The 23,886-nt window shown below is 42.5% G+C and overlaps 1 protein-coding gene across 3 annotated transcripts in view; it reads right to left on the bottom strand.

Annotated features, from left to right (window-relative positions):
* The window catches only part of LOC135549786 (DNA topoisomerase 2-beta-like), a 49,459-nt gene that overhangs the window by 1,124 nt on the left and 24,449 nt on the right, over nucleotides 1-23,886 (bottom strand). For 2 of the 3 annotated variants that reach the window (XM_064980080.1, XM_064980082.1), the window contains exons 12-33: nucleotides 15,420-15,577; nucleotides 14,997-15,122; nucleotides 14,572-14,682; nucleotides 14,175-14,280; nucleotides 13,826-13,935; nucleotides 13,395-13,487; nucleotides 9,876-9,990; nucleotides 9,419-9,540; nucleotides 8,722-8,870; nucleotides 8,254-8,485; nucleotides 7,721-7,855; nucleotides 6,175-6,375; nucleotides 5,586-5,781; nucleotides 4,915-5,006; nucleotides 4,648-4,803; nucleotides 4,274-4,357; nucleotides 3,810-4,007; nucleotides 3,381-3,546; nucleotides 2,953-3,114; nucleotides 1,467-1,754; nucleotides 1,190-1,279; nucleotides 159-299 (exon numbers count right to left, since the gene is read on the bottom strand). In XM_064980080.1, the coding sequence (XP_064836152.1) occupies nucleotides 159-299; nucleotides 1,190-1,279; nucleotides 1,467-1,754; nucleotides 2,953-3,114; nucleotides 3,381-3,546; nucleotides 3,810-4,007; nucleotides 4,274-4,357; nucleotides 4,648-4,803; nucleotides 4,915-5,006; nucleotides 5,586-5,781; nucleotides 6,175-6,375; nucleotides 7,721-7,855; nucleotides 8,254-8,485; nucleotides 8,722-8,870; nucleotides 9,419-9,540; nucleotides 9,876-9,990; nucleotides 13,395-13,487; nucleotides 13,826-13,935; nucleotides 14,175-14,280; nucleotides 14,572-14,682; nucleotides 14,997-15,122; nucleotides 15,420-15,577 (3,231 nt within the window). The remainder of the gene's footprint in view (nucleotides 1-158; nucleotides 300-1,189; nucleotides 1,280-1,466; nucleotides 1,755-2,952; nucleotides 3,115-3,380; nucleotides 3,547-3,809; nucleotides 4,008-4,273; nucleotides 4,358-4,647; nucleotides 4,804-4,914; nucleotides 5,007-5,585; nucleotides 5,782-6,174; nucleotides 6,376-7,720; nucleotides 7,856-8,253; nucleotides 8,486-8,721; nucleotides 8,871-9,418; nucleotides 9,541-9,875; nucleotides 9,991-13,394; nucleotides 13,488-13,825; nucleotides 13,936-14,174; nucleotides 14,281-14,571; nucleotides 14,683-14,996; nucleotides 15,123-15,419; nucleotides 15,578-23,886) is intronic. The other variant, XM_064980081.1, reaches the window with a different exon arrangement.

Genomic DNA, 23,886 nt, shown 5'->3' with positions numbered 1-23,886 from the left:
CATACCCAGGTTACACCCGGTTCATACCCAGGTTACACCCGGTTCATACCCAGGTTACACCTTTTATAGTCAGTTTACATTTGTCAATCGTTTATATTCATCGAGAAATAGAGTGTAAGCTTACTAACTCCACTGGCCATTGTGAGGTAAGCCTGTACCTTTGAGTGGTGTTGCAGGCTTCTTGGAGCCGGTATCTGAGTCGGAGTCCCAAACGGACGTGTCCAACTTCTGTTTTGGTGGCTCTTTGGGTACTGGTGCTTTCCTGGGTTTGGGAGCTGCATCCGAAGGCTTCTTCACTGCTGTGGGTAACAGAGATCAATAATAACAAGGATCTCAGCAAGACACCATGGTTGTGTCTAAAAAGGCACCCTATTCCCTATATAGTGCACTTTATTCAGCAGCAGCAATGTAATCCATATCTTTTTAACCCCCTTGGTAGTGATATTTGTAGGGATTCCTGGCATATCTGGCATTACACATCTCATATGTATATACTGTATTCTGTACTATTCTACTGTATCTGTCCGTTCCGCTCTGACATCGCTCGTCCATATTATATAGTCTTCATTCATTCCTACTTACATTTGTGTGTATTGGGTATATGTTGTGTAATTTGTTAGATATTACTTGTTAGATATTACTGCACTGTCGGAGTTGGAAGCACAAGCATTTTGCTACACCAGCAATAACATCTGCTAATCACGTGTAGGTGACCAATAAAATGTGATTTGATTTGAGATTTGCATTAGTGTTCCCTCTAGCGGCAGATGTGGGTGTTACCAGTCAGAAATTGTAATGTAATAGCGGTCATACAACATCATACGAATTGGATGTCGAAAGTATCATACGTGTTGGAAGGACATATAGTATTATACGTCTTGCTCTGAGACCAGGCTGCTTGTTGTGTCAATGTCAAAGGAAAGGATCATTTTTCCTAGAACGTCATGAGAATTAGGTTAAGGTTAGGAAAAAGGTCAGGGGAAAGGTTAGCTAAAATGCTAGTTGTCTCCGACGCGACTCGAACACACAACCTCTTGATCGCGGTTTACGCCCACCCATCCTCCCTGACCAACCTCCCTATTGTTCTGTCTTAAGTAAGCAGACCAAAATTTTATTTGAAACGTAATAAGTACTTAATGAAGGTACACAAATGTACGTCTGTTTAATGTGGCCAGGCTCTGTGTGTTACCTTTCTTAGCAGGGACAGGTTTGTCGAAGGCAGAGCTGCTGGAGTATGAGAAGGCCTTGTCATCCCCGTCACTGTCCAACTTCAGATCGTCTGGAAGAGAAGAGAAACTGACATTAACCCTCAGATGAATGAAGGGACTAGGAGCTTATTTACAGACAGTCCTCTTTCATAGACAAACACACAAGACTGGAAATAAAAACAAGAAATATACATCTAACCTTTTACTAAAGAAAGTAGAAGACAAGGCAAACATGCTGACCTTGCTGTGTGAACTCACCACTGTCATTGCTCTTTTCAGAGGAGCAGGCTGATTTGGAGGAGGAGAATATACTCTCTGGTTCCTCCTTCTTCTTTGCTGGTGAGACGGTGGTGGTGGTCTGTTTGGGCGGGGGGAAGATATCTTCATCATCATTGCTGTGGTCATTGTATCGGTCTTTAGTTTCGGAGGAGGCAGTGAAGTCATCTTTGCAGGGCCGGGCTGGCGAGGATGCAGCATCATCATCATCCTCTTCCTCTCCTCCATCCTCTTCCTCACTGAAGTCAAATGTGTACTTGGGCTTGGCCGCTGAGGAACAGACAAAGTTCATTATAAATGTGGGTGTGTTTTGAATCACTTGTTGTAGTTTGATCGATTTGTAATGATTTCTGAAAGGCAGAATGTCCTAAAAGCCCACTACTAGTGATAAGGAAGAGCTACAGAGTTCATAGTGTGAGTCAAATCAGTGTTTTGAGAGCTGAGAACAGTAGCATAACCTCTCCTATTGCATATGGATTGCGTCACGCTGCTGTCAGACTTCAGGCTCATCAAGCCAGGGAGAACCAGACTTTCAAAGAGCTGATGGAGTTTCACGTTATAGTCACCCCAGGTGACAGAGAGCATAGTGTGTAGAATGACAATGAGGCAAAACTATTATGTTCGAATTAGCAAGGCCAGAGTTCTGACCACGTGACCTGCAAAGGGAAAAGATCACTGCCATTATAGTGCTTTCTAACCAAGGAACAGGAATTGAGGAGTGAACTGGGGGAGAGAGGATATCCATCAACACTTGGAGGACAAATGGAATTTAATGAAAGAGCGTCTTTATTGCAAAAAGTAGAACCACCACGTTTCGGCTTTCGGGTTTTTACAGAAATAAGAATGAGGCTTTTAAACATTTCAAAATGGCCTCAAGGACCAATCACAAAGAATATGTAATTAAAAACATAAGATTGGTTGGTTTTTCTTCAACTGTTTTAACCAATCAACTATGTGACTGGACTCTAGAAAAAACTCTAGGCCCAGATAATCTCTCGTAGACAGATAAACATAACTGGTTCAGTACAATCTGTCGTGAAGGAATGGGACGAGCAGCAGTCGTTTCAGTGTTTCAGGGTTTTTCATTACTGGCATCTTTCCAATTTCGGAAGGGGAGGTGACATTCGGCCCGTAACTTGCAAAGTGAGAGAGAGAGCTACTCGTTCCGGTTCTGTTCCTCATTCTAGCATCACTTCAGCTCTTCTCTTTACAGGTATAGACCCAGAACTTAAATCGAGCAGCTGACCAATTACGCAAGACTTTAGTTCTGGGTTAACCGAGATTAGAGCCCAGTTAACTGCTGTGATCAGGAAAAATGCCTGTCCCAAGTTCTAACAGGACAGTGAACACAAAGAAAACACCCTAAACCACAGTGAAAAAGGAAGCTCCTGTCTGAACTTATCCAACAAAAACCACTCTGTTTTAATGGTGTGTCCTAATGAACACAACCCAGTAGGTAAGTGGTTACCTGAGGCACGTTGTGACTTGGTGTCTCGGGGGATGACCACAGGTTCACTGTCCTCCAGGTCGCTCTCTGATTTGGACTCGTCCTCCGACCAGGGGTTACGCTTCTTCACCTTCTTACCAGATGATCCTTTGGCTGTGGGGGGTTTCCTGGCTCTGGGAGTACCTGATATAGAAAACATTTATTCATTCAGATTTCAGGTCTTTTATTTAATTGCCATGAAGTGTGATTAAAATAAATGAGCGCCAAAGTTTCCTCTAGTGATATAACTTCTGACTCCCAACTACAAATTGCCCCAAGAGGAAGGGATACAATCCTTGGGTCTACCACCTACCTGTCTATCCCTCTCATATGTCTCCCCTTCTCCCCCAATTCATGACTGAACCCCAATAAGATGAGACACATGAAAGGAGAATGGAACATCTGCTGACCTGGCTCCTTCTTCTCCTGTTTGACCCGGGGGGCCTTGGGCTTGGCTGTGGTTGGGGCTGGTGTATTAGAGGAGGAGTTGAGGGAGTTCTCCCCTGTTCCCCCGTCTGACCCCAGCACTCCCATCTCATCATCAAACTCCAGCTTCATCATCAGGTCCGCATCACCCTGAGAGGCCACACACACACACACACACACACACACACACACACACACACACACACACACACGTCATGTCTAATGCCTGAAAACACACAGAGACCAATGCAAACAATGCTGAGCTATGACGGAGGAATACAGTTGATCTAACTCATACGGCACTGGGTGTAAATCATCAACTTCAAATGGTTGGAATTGTCTGGAAACATTACAGACTGGACCGTTAATAATGAAGCATAGAGAGGATTCATCTTAAATATGACATGTTATACCTTCTTCTTCTTGGTCATCTTCTTGGAGGCGTCAGTCTTCATGGCCTGTGTGATGGTGGGTACGACCCTGCGGCCGTACAGCGAGGGCAGCGTCTCCTCCAGGTGGAGTTTCTTCACCTTGGGTTTGCCCACCTTGCCCTTCACCAGCTTGGTGCCTCTACCTGCACTCATGTCTGCCTGCTCCTGGGCCTCGATTTTCTGTCACATGCACAGGGAGAGAACACACCACAGTCACTTTTTGTAAATGGTCGAAGTCACTTGTATTGAGGTGACGGTTTATAGTGAAAGGAGATAAAAGCCAAACATATGTGAATAGATCTGCCGTCAGTAAAGCCTGGAGAAAGAAACCTGGAGATTAACCGTCTTCTCCCCAACAAAAGCAGTCTGGCACAAGTAGGCAAGTCACTTCTTAAGCAGTGACTTAGATGAGTGACTCTGCTGCACATAGTGCTGGTAGCACTCACATCCAGTTCCTCAATGAAGACGGCCAGGTCCTCCTTCCACAGGTCCTCAGGGGACTTCCTCTGCAGCTCATTCAACTCTCCTTTCTGTTGAACAACACACACTCAGTTGATAAAAGACATGGTGCTAGTAACACATAGCATGTGGGTTCCTTTCCCTCTGCGATCACATACACATATTAAAAAAGCACTGATATTCACACACTATGCTCCAAGAACAAAATACACACAACCGTTCAAAGAGACACTCAGCCCCTGACTACTTGTGTAATGTTGCTGCAAATGAATAGCCCTTTGGGGACGATAAAGATCTATTGAATAGAATTGCAGGTCTTTGACAGGCAGGTGTCTACACCCTTCCTCTCTTGAGTCTGTACCTTGATGTCTCTCTGTCGGAGCAGCTCGTCCACCTTCTCCTTGGACAGGCACCACAGAGGCATGTTGAGGATGTAGTTGAAGTTTGGTCCCGACAATGACACAGAGTCCACAGAGTCGTCACTGTCATTACCATCACGATCATCCTCCTCCAGAGCCTATAGAGAGACCAGGAAGATGTCCAATCAGAATACAGGGTGTTGAAGCGTCAAGTGGTCTCAGCCAGTCACAGGGCTGAATGGTGGACAGTGGCAGGATGCTAACAGTACCTTTTCCTGTGCTTTGGTCCATGCTGCCACAGGGTCTGACTCAAAGCCTTTCTGCACCAGCATCCTGATCAGATCCCTCTTAGACTTGTTCTCTGTAGACAAACAACATTAATATAGCAGTACTCTAGTACCAAATTGCCAATTGAAATAAATAGAAGCAGAGACAGAGACAGAGACAGAGGGAGAGACAGAGGGAGAGACAGAGGAAGAGGGAGAGATAGAGGGAGAGGGAGAGATGGAGGGAGAGATAGAGGGAGAGATAGAGGGAGAGACAGAGGGAGAGAGAGAGGAAGAGGGAGAGATAGAGGGAGAGACAGAGGGAGAGAGAGAGATAGATAGAGGGAGAGATAGAGGCAGAGACAGAGACAGAGGCAGAGACAGAGGCAGAGACAGAGGCAGAGGCAGAGGGAGAGACAGAGGGAGAGAGAGAGGAAGAGGGAGAGATAGAGGGAGAGACAGAGGGAGAGGGAGAGATAGAGGGAGAGATAGAGGGAGAGGCAGAGACAGAGGGAGAGATAGAGGGAGAGCGAGGGAGAGACAGAGGGAGAGACAGAGGGAGAGACAGAGGGAGAGGGAGAGGGAGAGATAGAGGGAGAGATAGAGGGAGAGGCAGAGGGAGAGGCAGAGGCAGAGGGAGTCCACTCCCTCTGGGATGCAGTTAAAATTCTCACCGATTGTGATCTTTCCTTCGATCTTCTCCAGTACAAATCGCGCCTGATTGGACAGTTTGGAAGCCTCCGCCCCCAGGCTCCCCACTAACCAATCCTTCCTCAGCTTGTAGTAGTGCAACCGCAGCTCAAAGAACTCCTTGAGAATGTCCTGGACCGAGTCATACCTCTTCAGACAGCCCATGTGGTCAAACAACACCTGAGGGGAGAACAACTACTTTAGATAGTTCTCCTTTCCAAAACAGGTTAAAAACCATGAAACACCTCAAAATGTTTTTCCCTTTTTAGATGAGACTCATTCCAAAGAATCCCATCATCCAGACAGATGTGATTCCTATAATAGGAGTGCTCTGTATATACACAAAACAGAGCACTTCATCCAAAGAGGTGTGTATAATGAATAAACAGTTATACAGCTATTAAGTTCAACTCAAATACAGGGTCGTATTCATTAGGGAAACTGTTTTGCTAAGGATAATGAAACCAAGGCATTTATTATTGAACAAGCTCAGGTAGTTTCTCCCTGTTTCAGTCCGTTTTCTTCTGTTTGGTGCCGAGTGAATAGAACCCAGATTTGGGGAGTGGTACTAACCATGGAGTTGCAGGTGAGGCTGGACTGTAGCTTGAAGACTTTGTGTAGTCCAGCAGCCTCTGCCTGGGCCAGCTTCTCCTCTGACATGCGAACTACAAACTTGACGGTTTGGTCCGTGTGGTACTCCTTATAGTCATTAATCAGAGCTGGAGTCTTCTCTGTCCCCTGGAGCATGGGCTCTAGTACCGACTCCTTGTAGGCCTGGAGGGAGACAGGGAGGGGAGGGAGAGAGAGGGAGGGAGGGAGGGAGAGAGAAGAGAGAGGGAGGGGGAGGGAGGGAGGGAGAGAGAAGAGAGAGGGAGGGGAAGGAGGGAGAGAGAGAGAAGAGAGAGAGGGAGGGGAGGGAGGGAGGGAGAGAGAAGAGAGAGGGAGGGGAGGGAGGGAGAGAGAAGAGAGAGGGAGGGGAAGGAGGGAGAGAGAGAGAAGAGAGAGAGGGAGGGGAGGGAGAGAGAAGAGAGGGAGAGGGAGGGGAGGGAGAGAGAAGAGAGGGAGAGGAGGGAGGAGAAGAGAGAGAGAGGAGGGGGGAGGAGAGAGAGAACAGAGTCCATTACAAGAACTAACAAACACAACATAACAGCATAGAAACAAAGGTTCAACATCTCTTTCACTCATTCCGTCAAAGCAGCTAGATGACCAGAAGTGCTGGACAGGTGTGATATATCCTGTCCTTAGTGTACCTGTGTCCAGGTGTGATATATCCTGTCCTTAGTGTACCTGTGTCCAGGTGTGATATATCCTGTCCTTAGTGTACCTGTGTCCAGGTGTGATATATCCTGTCCTTAGCAATAGTGTACCTGTGTCCAGGTGTGATATATCCTGTCCTTAGTGTACCTGTGTCCAGGTGTGATATATCCTGTCCTTAGTGTACCTGTGTCCAGGTGTGATATATCCTGTCCTTAGTGTACCTGTGTCCAGGTGTGATATATCCTGTCCTTAGTGTACCTGTGTCCAGGTGTGATATATCCTGTCCTTAGTGTACCTGTGTCCAGGTGTGATATATCCTGTCCTTAGTGTACCTGTGTCCAGGTGTGATATATCCTGTCCTTAGTGTACCTGTGTCCAGGTGTGATATATCCTGTCCTTAGCAATAGTGTACCTGTGTCCAGGTGTGATATATCCTGTCCTTAGTGTACCTGTGTCCAGGTGTGATATATCCTGTCCTTAGTGTACCTGTGTCCAGGTGTGATATATCCTGTCCTTAGTGTACCTGTGTCCAGGTGTGATATATCCTGTCCTTAGTGTACCTGTGTCCAGGTGTGATATATCCTGTCCTTAGTGTACCTGTGTCCAGGTGTGATATATCCTGTCCTTAGTGTACCTGTGTCCAGGTGTGATATATCCTGTCCTTAGTGTACCTGTGTCCAGGTGTGATATATCCTGTCCTTAGTGTACCTGTGTCCAGGTGTGACATATCCTGTCCTTAGTGTACCTGTGTCCAGGTGTGATATATCCTGTCCTTAGTGTACCTGTGTCCAGGTGTGATATATCCTGTCCTTAGTGTACCTGTGTCCAGGTGTGATATATCCTGTCCTTAGCAATAGTGTACCTGTGTCCAGGTGCGAACGGGCAGCTCAGTGATCTCAATGGTGTTCTTGTCCAGGACAGAGATCTCTCCACTGACCATGTACTGGTTCTGACCCAACTCATGGATCACGCCTTTAAAGTTCTTATAGCTGGGCAGCTGGGAAAGGAGAGACGTAGGAATATTTAGTCAGCCGTCATTATGATAGCTGACTTACTTATAACATGATTAACACAAATCTTGATATTCGTTCCCAGCAGTGGACTCCAGCCTGCTGAACTTCTGGATGACCGTAGACACAGAAAGTTGATGGTTTATCCAGTTCTATCAAAAGAGGTTTTAAAATCCCAAATGACAATTGACTTAGCTAAAGGTTTTAATGTATAATGGTATCAATCTACAAAAATATTAATCGGAGTTGATATGCTTTAAGCAATAAAATCCTAAAACCAAATGGACAATAGCGCTGCTTGGTCCACAACAAATTTCCCCCCTGGGACAATAAAGTTGATCTTATCTTATGCATTGAAATACGTTTGAACGTTGTAAATGTTCACCATGGGCAGAGGGTCCTGCATGTTGAGCATGCGGTACAGGTTGTTGACTATCTCTCTGTGGTCGTAGTTGGGGATCTTGCAGGCCCAGCCCGTCCCGATGCCCTCGGCCCCGTTCACCAGCACCAAAGGGAGGATGGGGATGTACCACTCTGGCTCCACCTTCTGGTTGTCATCATTCAGGAACTTCAGCAGGCTGGAGTCCACCGCTGGGAACAACATCTTGGCCAGAGGACTGAGAAAGTGACATTACTTCATAATAAATACATTTTTAAAGCATTTTGAGTTTTAATGTGTTTTATGAAAGGTGATGTATAAACAAACTTTATCTGAAATACATCATTAACCTTTTTTTTTAATCAAGCAGGTATGACTGGACTTCAGGATGACACAAAGGCCCATACAAATCATACAACAAGTAGACCAATCAAATAGCTAGCACAATTCTGTTTTGACCCTGGGAGGCATTACCTGAGCATGGTGAAGATGTAACGGGGGCTGGCAGCGTCCTTGCCCCCGTTGATGCGGGTACCAAACTGACCCAGCGGCTGCAGGATGTTCACGTTGTTGCTGCCCACAAAGTTCTGGGCCAAGTTCACGATCGTCATCAACAGGGATTGCTGATCACACACATACAGAGGCACACGTGTCAAAACAGTGTTGTTGTGGGAAACACAAAGTCTCTTCAGACAGTATTGATTTAAAGTGGAAGATAGCTCTCTAAGTATATTTCATCAGTGGTGTAAAGTACTTATGTAAATATACTTTAAAGTACTACTTGTACAGTTTTTTGGGGTATCTGTACTTTACTATTAATATATTTAATATATTAATAACTTTTACTTCACTACATTCCTAAAGAACATCATGTACTTTTTACACCATACATTTTCCCTGACACCTAAAAGTACTTGTTAGAATTTTTAGCAGGAGAGGAAAAGGGTCCAATTCACACAATTATCAAGAGAAAATCCCTCGTCATCCCTACTGCCTCCAATTATAAATGTCTGACTGTTGGAGCGTGCCCATGGCTTTCCGTAAATTAAATAAAAAACAAGAAAATGGTGCCATCTGGTTTGCTTAATATAAGGAATTTGAAATAATTTGTACTTTAAATTTGACCTTTGATACTTAAGTATATTTCATATAGCTCAGTAAGTTTACGGACCTCTCCGTGATGGTAGGCAGACATCTCTGCTACTGAACCAGCCAGCTGAGCCACCTTCACCTCCCTCTTATCATTCCTCTTCATACAGGTGAACAGCACTTTCCTCTGGCCTGGCTTCAGTCCTGCACACATACACACATGACATCATCAAAAGGGGACCACACCACACACACACACATCTCTTCAAAAGGGGATCACAAGTGGACCGCATGAGGAGTAGGTGTAGCAACAAACAGCTAATGGGGATTGAAATAAACAAATGATACACATCATCAATGGGGGACCACTTCACACAAACAATGATTCAAGAGAAAGGTGAAGAACTCTGTTAAAAACAAGTTTCCAGGCTTCCCAGTTCCCTTATGAAACTTCAAAGCCTTTTGACAACAAAGAACAACAAAAGCTACTAAGACAAGAGTGTCCAGGGAGATAGTCTAGTGGATCGATGCATACGTACCGTCCACCAAGGATGGGATGGATCTCTCGTTGTCGGAGTTGGAGAAGAGGATGAGTTCTTTGTTGATGAAGTCATTGTAGGAGAGGTGTTTAGCCTGCGTGCCGTACAGGTATTGCTGCGTGGGGACAATAAAAGGATGGAACGTAAAGTGACTTTAGGGCTATGATGTTGTTATGGTCTTATCAGTGCCACAAGGGAGAGTGTTGTCTACTTTGCATCAGCGACCGACAGCAAACAGAGTCATTTACAAAACTGTGTTCCGTGGAGCTATTGCTGTAGGATGAAATAGAAATAAACAGAATTGAAGCAGCGCTCTGATGATGTCACCAGTGTTAGACATGGTTCTGATGGGATTCACACGGGGAATGCAGCTGCTACTTTACATCAGTGATAGACAGTAGAGAATTTTCAGGAAATATTTCCATTTCAATGCTTAGGATATTTGGGTAACACGGGCTGTACACAAATCCTCAGAGGCGTGTGAATCTGAGCCAGCTAAAGACTAAACAAGCTGTGATACATCATGGTCCAAGTAACTCCCATGGTGGAGAGATCCCTCTATGAAAACACAAACATCTGAACAGTCTACATCCTCTTCCTTTAATCAAACTCCAATATCAAAATGTCTCTCACTGGGTGCATCTCAATAGTCTGTTGCTTCCTCTCCTTGTCTCCTTTCCTTCATCTGCACTGATATGAATGATCTGGACAGTCTCTCACAGTGCAGATGGAACATAGATGTTTCAGTGAAGCACACGTGTGTGATTTTTTATTATTTTTTTTTTTTCACCTTTATTTAACCAGGTAGGCTAGTTGAGAACAAGTTCTCATTTACAACTGCGACCTGGCCAAGATAAAGCATAGCAGTGTGAACAGACAACACAGAGTTACACATGGAGTAAACAATTAACAAGTCAATAACACAGTAGAAAAAAAAGGGGAGTCTATATACAATGTGTGCAAAAGGCATGAGGAGGTAGGCAAATAATTACAATATTGCAGATTAACACTGGAATGATAAATGATCATGTACAGGTAGAGATATTGGTGTGCAAAAGAGCAGAAAAGTAAATAAATAAAAACTGTGGGGATGAGGTAGGTGAAAATGGGTGGGCTATTTACCAATAGATTATGTACAGCTGCAGCGATCGGTTATCTAGTCAGATAGCTGATGTTTGAAGTTGATGAGGCAGATAAAGGTCTCCAACTTCAGCGATTTTTGCAATTCGTTCCAGTCACAGGCAGCAGAGTACTGGAACGAAAGGCGGCCGAATGAGGTGTTGGCTTTAGGGATGATCAGTGAGATACACCTGCTGGAGCGCGTGCTACGGATGGGTGTTGCCATCGTGACCAGTGACCTGAGATAAGGCGGAGCTTTACCTAGCATGGCCTTGTAGACGACCTGGAGCCAGTGGGTCTTGCGACGAATATGTAGCGAGGGCCAGCCGACTAGAGCATACAAGTCACAGTGGTGGGTAGTATAAGGTGCTTTAGTGACAAAACGGATGGCACTGTGATAAACTGCATCCAGTTTGCTGAGAAGAGTGTTGGAAGCAATTTTGTAGATGACATCGCCGAAGTCGAGGATCGGTAGGATAGTCAGTTTTACTAGGGTAAGCTTGGCAGCGTGAGTGAAGGAGGCTTTGTTACGGAATAGAAAGCCGACTCTTGATTTGATTTTCGATTGGAGATGTTTGATATGGGTCTGGAAGGAGAGTTTGCAGTCTAGCCAGACACCTAGGTACTTATAGGTGTCCACATATTCAAGGTCGGAACCATCCAGTGTGGTGATGCTAGTCGGGCATGCGGGTGCAGGCAGCGATCGGTTGAAAAGCATGCATTTGGTTTTACTAGCGTTTAAGAGCAGTTGGAGGCCACGGAAGGAGTGTTGTATGGCATTGAAGCTTGTTTGGAGGTTAGATAGTGTCCACAGTGTCCAATGACGGGCCGAAAGTATATAGAATGGTGTCGTCTGCGTAGAGGTGGATCAGGGAATCGCCCGCAGCAAGAGCAACATCATTGATATATACAGAGAAAAGAGTCGGCCCGAGAATTGAACCCTGTGGCACCCCCATAGAGACTGCCAGAGGACCGGACAGCATGCCCTCCGATTTGACACACTGAACTCTGTCTGCAAAGTAATTGGTGAACCAGGCAAGGCAGTCATCCGAAAAACCGAGGCTACTGAGTCTGCCGATAAGAATATGGTGATTGACAGAGTCGAAAGCCTTGGCAAGGTCGATGAAGACGGCTGCACAGTACTGTCTTTTATCGATGGCGGTTATGATGTCGTTTAGTACCTTGAGTGTGGCTGAGGTGCACCCGTGACCGGCTCGGAAACCAGATTGCATAGTGGAGAAGGTACGGTGGGATTCGAGATGGTCAGTGACCTGTTTGTTGACTTGGCTTTCGAAGACCTTAGATAGGCAAGGCAGAATGGATATAGGTCTGTAACAGTTTGGGTCCAGGGTGTCTCCCCCTTTGAAGAGGGGGATGACTGCGGCAGCTTTCCAATCCTTGGGGATCTCAGACGATATGAAAGAGAGGTTGAACAATGGCGGCGGATAGTTTCAGAAATAGAGGGTCCAGACTGTCAAGCCCAGCTGATTTATATGGGTCCAGGTTTTGCAGCTCTTTCAGAACATCTGCTATCTGGATTTGGGTAAAGGAGAACCTGGAGAGGCTTGGGCGAGGAGCTGCGGGGGGGCCGGAGCTGTTGGTCGAGGTTGGAGTAGCCAGGCGGAAGTCATGGCCAGCCGTTGAGAAATGCTTGTTGAAGTTTTCAATAATCATGGATTTGTCGGTGGTGACTGTGTTCCCTAGCCTCAGTGCAGTGGGCAGCTGGGAGGAGGTGCTCTTGTTCTCCATGGACTTCACAGTGTCCCAGAACTTTTTGGAGTTGGAGCTACAGGATGCAAACTTCTGCCTGAAGAAGCTGGCCTTAGCTTTCCTGACTGACTGCGTGTATTGGTTCCTGACTTCCCTGAACAGTTGCATATCGCGGGGACTGTTCGATGCTATTGCAGTCCGCCACAGGATGTTTTTGTGCTGGTCGAGGGCAGTCAGGTCTGGAGTGAACCAAGGGCTGTATCTGTTCTTAGTTCTGCATTTTTTGAACGGAGCATGCTTATCTAAAATGGTGAGGAAGTTACTTTTAAAGAATGACCAGGCATCCTCAACTGACGGGATGAGGTCAATGTCCTTCCAGGGTACACAGGGCCAGGTCAATTAGAATGAGTAACCGTCGCAGAGACCTGAAGATTTACGCAATAGGAGGTATGCAAAACTTCTTGTAATGGCTGTATTTCTACCTACTTGAATGGTGAATATCTCAGATACACATGAAAACATGAAATGACACCAGGAATTGATAGAACATCACTCAGAGATGCACAAATACAATATAACACAAAAAAGTGGATACATCTTTTGTTTATTAAGCTAAGCGGGCTAACAGTCTTCTGGCATGCAGGAGACGCGGATTTGAACCCAGTCGGTCACACAGTCAGTCCCACTCACCTCTGGCAGGCCGTGCATCCTCCTCTGTCTCCTGTCCTCCATGAAGTTAGTGAGCCACTCCTTCCTGTCGTCAGTCTTCTTCTTACTGAACGCCTAGAGACAGGCAGCAACGGATAGATCACTGTTCGTGTCAGTCAAACAAAATCACTGTCAGTCCTCTCTCCATTTGGCAAGGATCTCTCAAGCAGAGCACTGACAAATCACAAAGTCAAAACAAAGTCTCAGGTGTGAGTTGAGAGAAGGATTGAAGAAAGCACCAAGTGTGTGCACAGCAATCTTAGCTTGAGGAATATATTTTCGAAAATGTTTTAGCCATTTCAGAATTGATTTTCTAACTTTTCTAGACATTTGTTCTGTACATTTACTGAAAACGTGTTCAGAAGACCCAAGACAGGGAAAAGGAGAGAGAGTGGTATTCATGTTAAACCCACCAGTGTGATGGCAGCATCGTCCTCTGTCCCGGCGTATCTAAACATGATCCGGTGTTTCTCCATGTCTGCAAAGTACTCCTTGGCCTCCTTGCTTGTGCTGGTACCCAAACCTGGAACACAATCAAACACTCAAACCCTTTTCACAGTACCGTGGCAACCCAAACTGTGCTGGATGGCTAAAATATTATTTTCCCACATTGTCCTTTCCAGCATGCTCCAGCAACTATGGTGGATGTATATTCAGGCCAGTACAGTAGAGCTTGGCTCGATTTGCCTCAGTAGTGTGAAACAGAATAGCTTCTAACAATAATGGTTAGTTTGGAGGATTATCCACATGTGATGAACAAACCTTTGTAGTACTTTATATGCCAGGTTTTGAAGTTGACTGTCTGTTTCTTCCATTCGTCAAACTCTGGAATGCTGTAGAAAGCATGCTCTTGTTTATTCTTGTTCACCTGCAGCAAAGAGTTCAAAGCAGCATTACAACCATGCTTGCTAGTTTTAAGCCAATCTAAACGTTGTTTGTGTTTTATAACAGTTTAAAGTTAGTTGCCATAAGCTGAAATTAGAGGTCACGAATGTGTCATGTAGTCCTTGAGAGATTTGCAAACTCTGAAGAGTTCAAGCCAAGGGGAAGTGATAGGGAGAAGATTGGGACCGGCTGTACCAATGTATGAATCTTACTTAGACTGTATAGAATGTGTGTAATAGTCCAGAACCCCTGCTATTACCTGTGTGAGTCTTACCTTAACGATGGGCGTGATGAACTCCTCCAGGAAGGTGTGTTTGAGCAGGGATGGCCAGTTGTGATGGAAGAAGTTGATGAGCAAACCCTTGATATGGGAGCCATCCTGATCCTGTCAGCAGGTCATCAACACAAACACACACTATTGGTATGGATTGTTATGACCCAAGGGTGCATCCAAAAGGATAACCTATGCCATATGTAGTGCTTTACTTTTGGTGCATTACACCATACTATATAGGGAATATCATGCCATTTCAGAGTAACCTTAGAGAGTGTAACTTCAACAAAACAAGGCTTTGAACATGCATACTGTATGAAAGATGCTTTACGCCCATTGTTGTTACAATTATTGATGATGAAAATCCCAAGACATTGGTCAATTATAGACGTCAGTCGTTGGTGGGATTGATTAAGTGTTAGAACCTGATCGGTCATGATCATGATCTTGCCGTAGCGTAGGGATCTCAGAGACTCTGGGTCGTCGTAGCTCTTCTTGTACTGCAGACCCACGATCTTGATGATGTTGTTGATCTCTGCGTTCTCCATGATCTGGTGGGAAAGAGAAAAGGGGATTGTGTCAGTGTTTCCCCTAACATAATATAGGCAGGGTGGGCCACCCTAGCTCTGGTGGAGTTTGGCTTCAGTTGATCACAATTTCCTTTTCAGTTGAACTGAATAGTTATTGCCCCACATTTGGGAAATAATTGATGTATATCCCTTCAGTAATTATCTCTTTACAAGATAACCTATTATTGTGGTGTATGTCTGATAGCTACTTGAATCATTTAGATTGTAATCACCCATACACCTCTCCCAGACCAACCTAACGGCTCTCTACTCTCTCACCTGTTTGTGTGTGGCCTCTCGTACATTCAGGATCTTTCCTCTTAGTGGGAAGACACCATAGCGATCACGCCCGATGACGCCGAGCCCGGAGACGGCCAGGGACTTGGCTGAGTCTCCCTCAGTCAGGATCAGAGTGCATTCAGACGAGTGTTTACCACCTGGGGTGAAGACATAAGTAAAACGTGCAGTTCAGTGAGTGTTTAAACAGTGTTTTTTTTTTTTTTTTTTTTTTTTTTTTGAATATCCAAAACATACAATATACTTGCAGTGAAGCCGCTCAACAACGACACCACACCAGTCATCCAACAGATTCCCATTCAGAGCGACACACAGAAGCATCCAGGGTCAATGCCCTGCTCAAGGGCACGTCAACAGATCTCCCACCAGGCCAAAAAAAGACAGGGACGCAAACCCTCCAAGATCCCCCCCACAGTTCCACATAGCTGTCCCTCCACCACCCGAGACCTCTCCCACCGCCCCCCTGCTCCCCCAAGAAAAAAAGTAAATCATAAAAAAGAAAATTCATTCCATTCCCCACCACCCCAATGCACCAACAACCAATACAATTAACTCGTGAGAAAACAACAACAACGCAAAAAAAAGGACAACTAAAATCATAACAGCAAGTCCAACTGTATATGTTTGAGTGCAAGTCTGGCATTATTACATGTGTGTGTGTCCGTGTATGAGTGCATTTGAATGAGAGTGTGTGTATATGCATGTGTACAAACACCTGCACGGCATCAGCCTCAAAAAACACTGCCTCTCAGTGTAATTCAAACTTACTTTTTATTATGTTTTATATTTGACCATCATTCTATCTCCCGCCCAGCAACACCACTCCCACTGGTCTCCAATTCCACATCCCAACCCTCAGCTTCCCTCAGCCCATCCCACCTATCTCTGCTGGCTACTCTCTTCGGATTTCTAAGCAACATACAACATACATACTACCCTTTAAAAGTTTGGGGGTCACTAAGAAATGTCCTTGTTTTTGAAAGAAAAACTTTTTTTATCCATTAAAATAACATCAAAATTGATCAGAAATACAGTGTAGACATTAGTCATTTACAATATTAACATTGTAGCTGGAAACGGCAGATTTTTTATGGAATATCTACATCGGCGTACAGCGGCCCATTATCAGCAACCACCCGTGTTCAAATGGCACGTTAGCTAATCCAAGTTTGTAATTTTAAAAGGCTAATTGATCATTAGAAAACCCTTTGCAATTATGTTAGCACAGATGAAAACTGTTGTCCTGTTAAAGAAGCAATAAAAAACTGTCCTTCTTAAGACAAGTTGAGTATCTGGAGCATCAGCATTTGTGGGTTCGTTTACAGGCTCAAAATGGCCAGAAACAAAGAACTGTCTCCTGAAACTCATCAGTCTATTCTTGTTCTGAGAAATGAAGGCTATTCCATGTGAGAAATTGCGAGAAGATCTCGTACAACGCTATGTACTACTCCCTTCACAGAACAGCTCAAACTGGCTCTAACCAGAATAGAAAGAGGAGTGGGAGGCCCCAGTGCACAACTGAGCAAAAAGACAAGTACATTAGAGTGTCTAGTTTGAGAAACAGACGCCTCACAAGTCCTCAACTGGCAGCATCATTAAATAGTACCCGCAAAACACCAGTCTCAACGTCAACAGTGAAGAGGAGACTCTGAGATGCTGGCCTTCTAGGCAGAGTTCCTCTGTCAAAGAAAGTTGCAAAGAAAAAGCCACATCTCAGACTGGCCAATAAAAAGAAAACATTAAGATGGACAAAAGAATACAGACACTGGACAGAGGAACTCTGCCTAGAAGACCAGCATCCCGGAATCTCCTCTTCACTGTTGATGTTGAGACTAGTGTTTCGCAGGTATTATTTAATGAAGCTGTCAGTTGGGGAATTTCTGCTCAATTTAATGTTATTTTAAATGGACAAAAAATATATTTTCTTTCAACAACAAGGACATTTCTAAGTGACCCCAAACCTTTGAACGGTAGTGTATATCTTTCAACTATGCTGTGATGTTTAACATACAATTTCAATCTATGTAATCAAATAGATTCCACAGATTGCAAGTTGAAGATAAATACTTTTACAAAGAGTATTAGTATATTAGTAACTGACTGGCCCGGTCTCTCCAGATCTCCTAACAGTACTATTTCTAGGGTCAATGTTAGATAAAATGCTATGCATTTTCAGCCATTCCTGAACCTGAGACCAGAAACAGGCTACCTGAGGGCAATACCAAAATAAATGCTCTATTGATTCTCTATCCTCACCACAAAATCTGCCAAGCATTGATGATTGTATGCCCCAAATATTCAACATTTTGTTGATGGCAAGAATTCTATATAATAATTTTAGGTGAAAAACACGAAGTCTTGAATTTTGCATCATTTTATATATCAACTCATACACCCTGTACCATGGAATAAGTACATCAAAACTCTCCCAACAATTTTGCCATCTGTATGGCACAGTTGTCAACATACTGGTCCTGAAATGAAACTGGTATACATTCCTATTTATGCTACTTTTATTCTTCTGACAGTTTTGATCCTTTATATTTGGCAGAAAGACCAGTTCCCCATCTCCTCCCACTGCCACCTGCCTCCTCCATTTTTGGGTTAATGCTGTAATAAATTGGTTGTACTCTTGGATTGAGCCGATCCCATACAATTCTGATAACTCCATGAAAGACATAACTCTACCATTCCAATTTACAATATAATTTAAGAACAAAATACCCCTTTCAAACATCTTTCCAATAAATACAGTTATTTTATCAACCAGCACATTTGAGTTCAGTAATAATATTTGTTCTAGCCAGCTCTGCAATGCTTGTTTGAAAGAGAGAAAATGAGACATGGAAATCTGCAAAGGCAAAAAGGCCATTTTTAAACTATGAGCTTTTCTTAGTAATCTACTTGAGAACCATTTAGGGTTCAAGTAAAACTTTTGAATAAGTGAAGCTTTTAGAGAGAGGTTTAGTTATTTTAAATGTAATACTCTCAACCCACCCAATTCATATTCATTATATAGATAGGCACGCTTTATTTTGTCTGGTTTAGCGTCCCAGATAATATATTTTTTTTCTCATATGATTTGAAAAACGAATCATCAGGAGTAGGCAGCAGAGTAAACTGAGATATGACTAACGAGTTAATCAGGGTCATTTTTCCATAAATTGACAGGTATTTACCTCTCTCTGTTTGCAGGATCTTGTCTATTTTTACTTCTCTATTGAAATTCATTGTGGAGAGCTTATTTATATATTTTGTGATATGAATACCAAGTTTGTCTACTTCACCATCAGCCCATTTTATAGGTAAACTGCAGGGTAAAAGTTGGACTTTTTTAAAGATTCAATACATAGTCATAACTAGGTTTTAGTCCAGAGGCCAGAAAAGTTATCTAGATCTTCAATGAGACATTGCAGGGATCTAGCTTGCGAACTTAATATAAAACTCGAGTCATCGGCATACATGGACACCTTCGTTTTTAAGCCTTGGATTTCTAATCTTAAAATGTTGTTATTGGATCTCAATTTTAAAAGCTAGCATTTTGATGGCCATAACGAATAGATATGGTGACACCAGACATCCTTAACTCCTCTTAACAATTCAAAACTCTCGGAGAAGCAGCCACTATCTATTTTACACTTGGGGTTGCTATACAATACTTTTACCCATTTTATAAGAGATTTACTGAAATTGAAAAAAATCCAGTCTTACTTTATCAAATTGCTTTTCAAAATCCGCTATAAAATACCAGACCTGGCTTCTTAGATGTTTCATGATGTTCTATTATTTCTAGTAGTTGTCGTATATTATCTCCAATGTATCGCCCATGTAAAAAACCTGTCTGATCAGGATGAACAATCCCTGGTAAAACCCTTTTAATTCTAGGTGCTATGCATTTCACTAGTATTTTTGCATCACAACACTTAAGTGTAAGGGGCCTCCGGGTTTTTTTAATAGACTGGACCTTTATATTTGCCATCTGGGTCTTGTTTTATTAATAGTGAAATCAGACCTTCCTGCCGAGTACCTGACAGACAACCATTTCTATAGGAGTAGTTAAAACAATCTAGCATTTAGTATATCAAAAAAGCTTGATATACAGTTGAAGTCAGAAGTTAACATACACCTTAGCCAAATACATTTCAACTCAGTTTTTCACAATTCCTGACATTTAATCCAAGTAAAAATGCCCTGTCTTAGGATCCCCACTTTATTTTAAGAATGTGAAATGTCAGAATAATAGTAGAGAGAATTATTTATTTCAGCTTTTATTTCTTCATCACATTCCCAGTGGGTTAGAGGTTTACATACACTCACTTAGTATTTGATAGCATTGCCTTTAAAATTGTTTAACTTGGGTCAAACATTTCAGGTAGCCTTCCACAAGCTTCCCACAATAAGTTGGGTGAATTTGGCCCATTCCTCCTGACAGAGCTGGTGTAACTGAGTCAGGTGTGTAGGCCTACTTGCTCGCACACACTTTTTTAGTTCTGTCCACAAATTTTCTATAGGATTGAGGTCAGGGCTTTGTGATGGCCACTCCAATACCTTGAAGTTGTTGTCCTTAAGCCATTTTGATACAACTTTGGAAGTATGCTTGGGGTCATTGTCCATTTGGAAGACCCATTTGCGACCAAGCTTTAACTTCCTGACTGATGTATTGAGATGTTACTTCAATATATCCACATACATTTTCCTACCTCATGATGCCATCTATTTTGTGAAGTGCACCAGTCCCTCCTGCAGCAAAGCACCTCCACAACATGATGTTGCCACCCCCGTGCTTCACGGTTGGGATGGTGTGCTTCGGCTTGCAAGTCTCCCCATTTTTCCTCCAAACTTAATGATTATGATCATTATGGCCAAACATTTCTATTTTTGTTTTATCAGACCAGAGGACATTTCTCCAAAAAGTACAATCTTTGACCCCATGTGCAGTTGCAAACCGTAGTCTGGCTTTTTAATGGCGGTTTTGGAGCAGTGGCTTCTTCCTTGCTGAGCAGCCTTTCAGGTTATGTCGATATACAACTCGTGTTACTGTGGATATAGATACTTTTGTACCGGTTTCCTCCAGCATCTTCACAAGGTCCTTTGCTGTTGTTCTGGGATTGATTTGCACTTTTCGCACCAAAGTACGTTCATCTCTAGGAGACAGAACGCGTCTCCTTCCTGAGCGGTATGACAGCTGTGTGGTCCCATGGTGTTTATACTTGCGTGCTATTGTTTGTACAGATGAACATGGTACATTCAGGTGTTTGGAAATTGCTCCCAAAGATTAACCAGACTTGTGGAGGTCTATATTTTTTTCTGAGGTCTTGGCTGATTTTTTATTTTCCCATGATGTCAAGCAAAGAGGCACTGAGTTTGATGGTAGGCCTTGAAATATATCCACAGGCACACCTCCTATTTACTGAAATGATGTCAATTGGCCTATCAGAAGCTTCTAAAACCATTACATAATGTTTTGTACTTTTCCAAGCTGTTTAAAGGCATAGTCAATTTAGTGCATGTAAACTTCTGGCCCACTGGAATTGTGATACAGTAAATTATAAGTGAAATAATCTGTCTGTAAACAGTTGTTGGAAAAATGACTTGTGTCATGCACAAAGTAGATGTCCAAATAGACTTGCAAAAACTATTGTTTGTTAACAAGAAATTTGTGGAGTGGTTGAAAAACGAGTTTTAATGTAAACTACCGACTTCAACTGTACCTCCACCGGTATGCCATCAAGCCCTGGGGTTTTTCCAGACTGAAAGGATTTAATAGCCTTAAAAAGTTCCTCCTCTGTAATTTGGCCTTTGCACTGATCTTTCTGTAAATTTGTTAATTTTCCATTTTTTTTATTATTTGGAAAGAATTTATTTCCGTAATCTTCATTCAGTGGGAGAGGATGAGATGGAAAAGAGAACATCTGCTTAAAATATTTAGCTTCCTCTTTTAAAATATAATTCGGGGAATCATAAATGACTTCGTCTTCAGTAATGAGTTTCTGCAAATTCTTTTTGTTAGCGTTCCTGTGTTGGAGATTCAGTTAGAATTTTGTGCATTTTTCTCCATATTCCCATCCAGTTTGCTTTATTTTTGTAATAGATTACATTAGATTGTTCTTGAGTTCTTTTTGTTTTTCCTCTAACTTATTTTGTATCTCTGTAGTTGTTTTTATTGCTATCTACCTGTACTATTAGTTCATGGATTTTCCTTGTTAGTCTTGTCTCTATAGCCAGAAACTGCTTTTTTATTATTGATGAATATTGAATTCAATGACCTCTGAAGGTACATTTAAAAAGGTATCCCAAACAATAAGTGGATTTGCTGTTCCTATAATATACTGAAAAAAATTCAGTTATAAATTATTTTGTCTTATTTTTAACTAAGTTGTCCTCCAGTAAACTTTGATTAAATGTCCAATATCCCCATCCACGTGGAAAATCTATAAGAGTTATGTGAAGGCCAATTAGATGATGATCTGATCGCATTCTGTCTCCTATTAAAACTTTAACCTTTGATGCAAGAGAGAAAGACACAATTAAGTCTCCTCCATGTGTATCTCACTTGGTCAGAGTTTTTTAGTCTCTAAATATCCACTATTTCTAATGTGTCCATAATATTTGTGATTTCGATAAGGGCAAGGTGTGATGATACTTTGTAGAGTGATTTCCTTTATGGTCCATTGAGGTACTTAACACTGTGTTTTTGTCTCCTACCATAATGATTTGATTATTTGTTGCTTGTAAGTTCAATAAATTGGTATAAATATTTTCGAAGAAGTGTGGATCATCCTGATTTGGACCTTATAGATTAATGAGCCACATCTCTTTTTGGTCCACTTTCATATTCAAAAGAATCCACCTTCCTTGCGAATCATTCCTAACTATTTGCACATTCAGATCAAAATGTTTGTTAATTAATATCATCACACCTTTTGAGTTCCTATGTCCATGACAGAAAATTATTTCACCACCCAATTCCTTTTCCACGCAACCTCATCTAGGGATGTAGAGTGAATTTCCTGTAAACAGTATATGTTATATTCCTTTTCTTTTAGCCACAAAGACTGATCTTCTTTTTTTATAATCTGCTAAACCGGTACAATTGAAACTGCCTATACTTATTTCACCCCTTACCATAACTAGATCATTTAGACTGAGAATAGTGTCCATAATTAGTGTTTGTAAAGTTACTGCCATCAGACGTATTATGACGGTCAAAACTAAAGCTTCAAATGTCTGGTCCTGTGTGGCTCAGTCGGTAGAGCATGGCGCTTGCAACGCCAAGCGTCGTGGGTTCGATTCCCGCTGGGGCCACCCATATGTAAAAAAGTAGTGGCCCCAGCCGACTTGTAAGTCGCTTTGGACAAATGCGTCTGCTAAATGGGATATATTATTATTATATTATTTACTAATCAAGAAATAGGTTCTAGCAATATGTTTTATTCCCTTGCCTGTTTTCCTGTGAGCCAATGCCACAGATGTTAGAAAATTGAAACAAGATATTATGTGTGTAGTAAATCTGAGTAGGTTGATGTGTATGATATTGGATGTGATTTAGTGAGTGTGTACAATGTCTGTAAAAGAGTAAGATTATAATATGTGCTGTCCAAATAAATAATAACTCCGCCAATTTGCATGGTTGAGTGTCTATGTGTGTAACATGTAGTGCGTATAGCCTTAATATTCATGATGATAATTGTAATCCATATCGTATCACCGTCATAGTTGCATCATAATTACCTTTAACATCATTGAAAAACACATCACAGCATTTCCAGAGCAATTGACGTTTCACATGATCATGAAAGAGACCTTGCATTACTATAGAGACGGCTTCACCATAGTACAAATGTATTCCGTACAATATGTTAATATTCCCCAATGCCTCTATTCTGATATCTTCCCCTTGCTTGTTGTAAACATATATAAACATGGAGACAAAGACAAACAAGAAACATGTTAAATTATAGAACAGTTCTCGACAATAGAGAGAAAGAGAGAGGGAGAGAAAGAGTGAGAAAAGACAGCGAGATCAGGTATGTGTGTATGTATGTATGTATGTATGTATGTCTGTATGTCTGTATGTCTGTATGTCTGTATATGTAAGTGAACATGTAATTGAATATGTGTGTGTTCATATCCACTTCATAGTGTTCAGATATTTTTACAGTTCCCATACTTTCTTTTTTTCGTAACCTGAAGTCCCTGTAGAATTTAGTACAGCCATGTTGTTATGGAGTTGTCTCAGAATAGTTGTCCATCTATAAAGAGTTTGTCCACAATGAGAAAGGCACGCTTACCCCTCTCCCTCTGTTGCCTCTGTACCGGATACAGTCTCTTGCGGTGTTTGTTTATCTCCCTTGGAAATTGGTCATTGAGATCATATTTGGTCCCTTTAAGCTCCCTTCCCCTGCTTTTGATCAGATCCTTTTGTTGGTAGTGTTTAAATTTTGCGATA

The sequence above is a fragment of the Oncorhynchus masou genome, chromosome 12 (assembly GCF_036934945.1).
Source record: "Oncorhynchus masou masou isolate Uvic2021 chromosome 12, UVic_Omas_1.1, whole genome shotgun sequence".
NCBI classification, from domain to species: Eukaryota; Metazoa; Chordata; class Actinopteri; order Salmoniformes; family Salmonidae; genus Oncorhynchus; species Oncorhynchus masou.
Note: the sequence above shows the minus strand (reverse complement) of the source record. Positions and strands in the feature narration are given on the sequence as shown.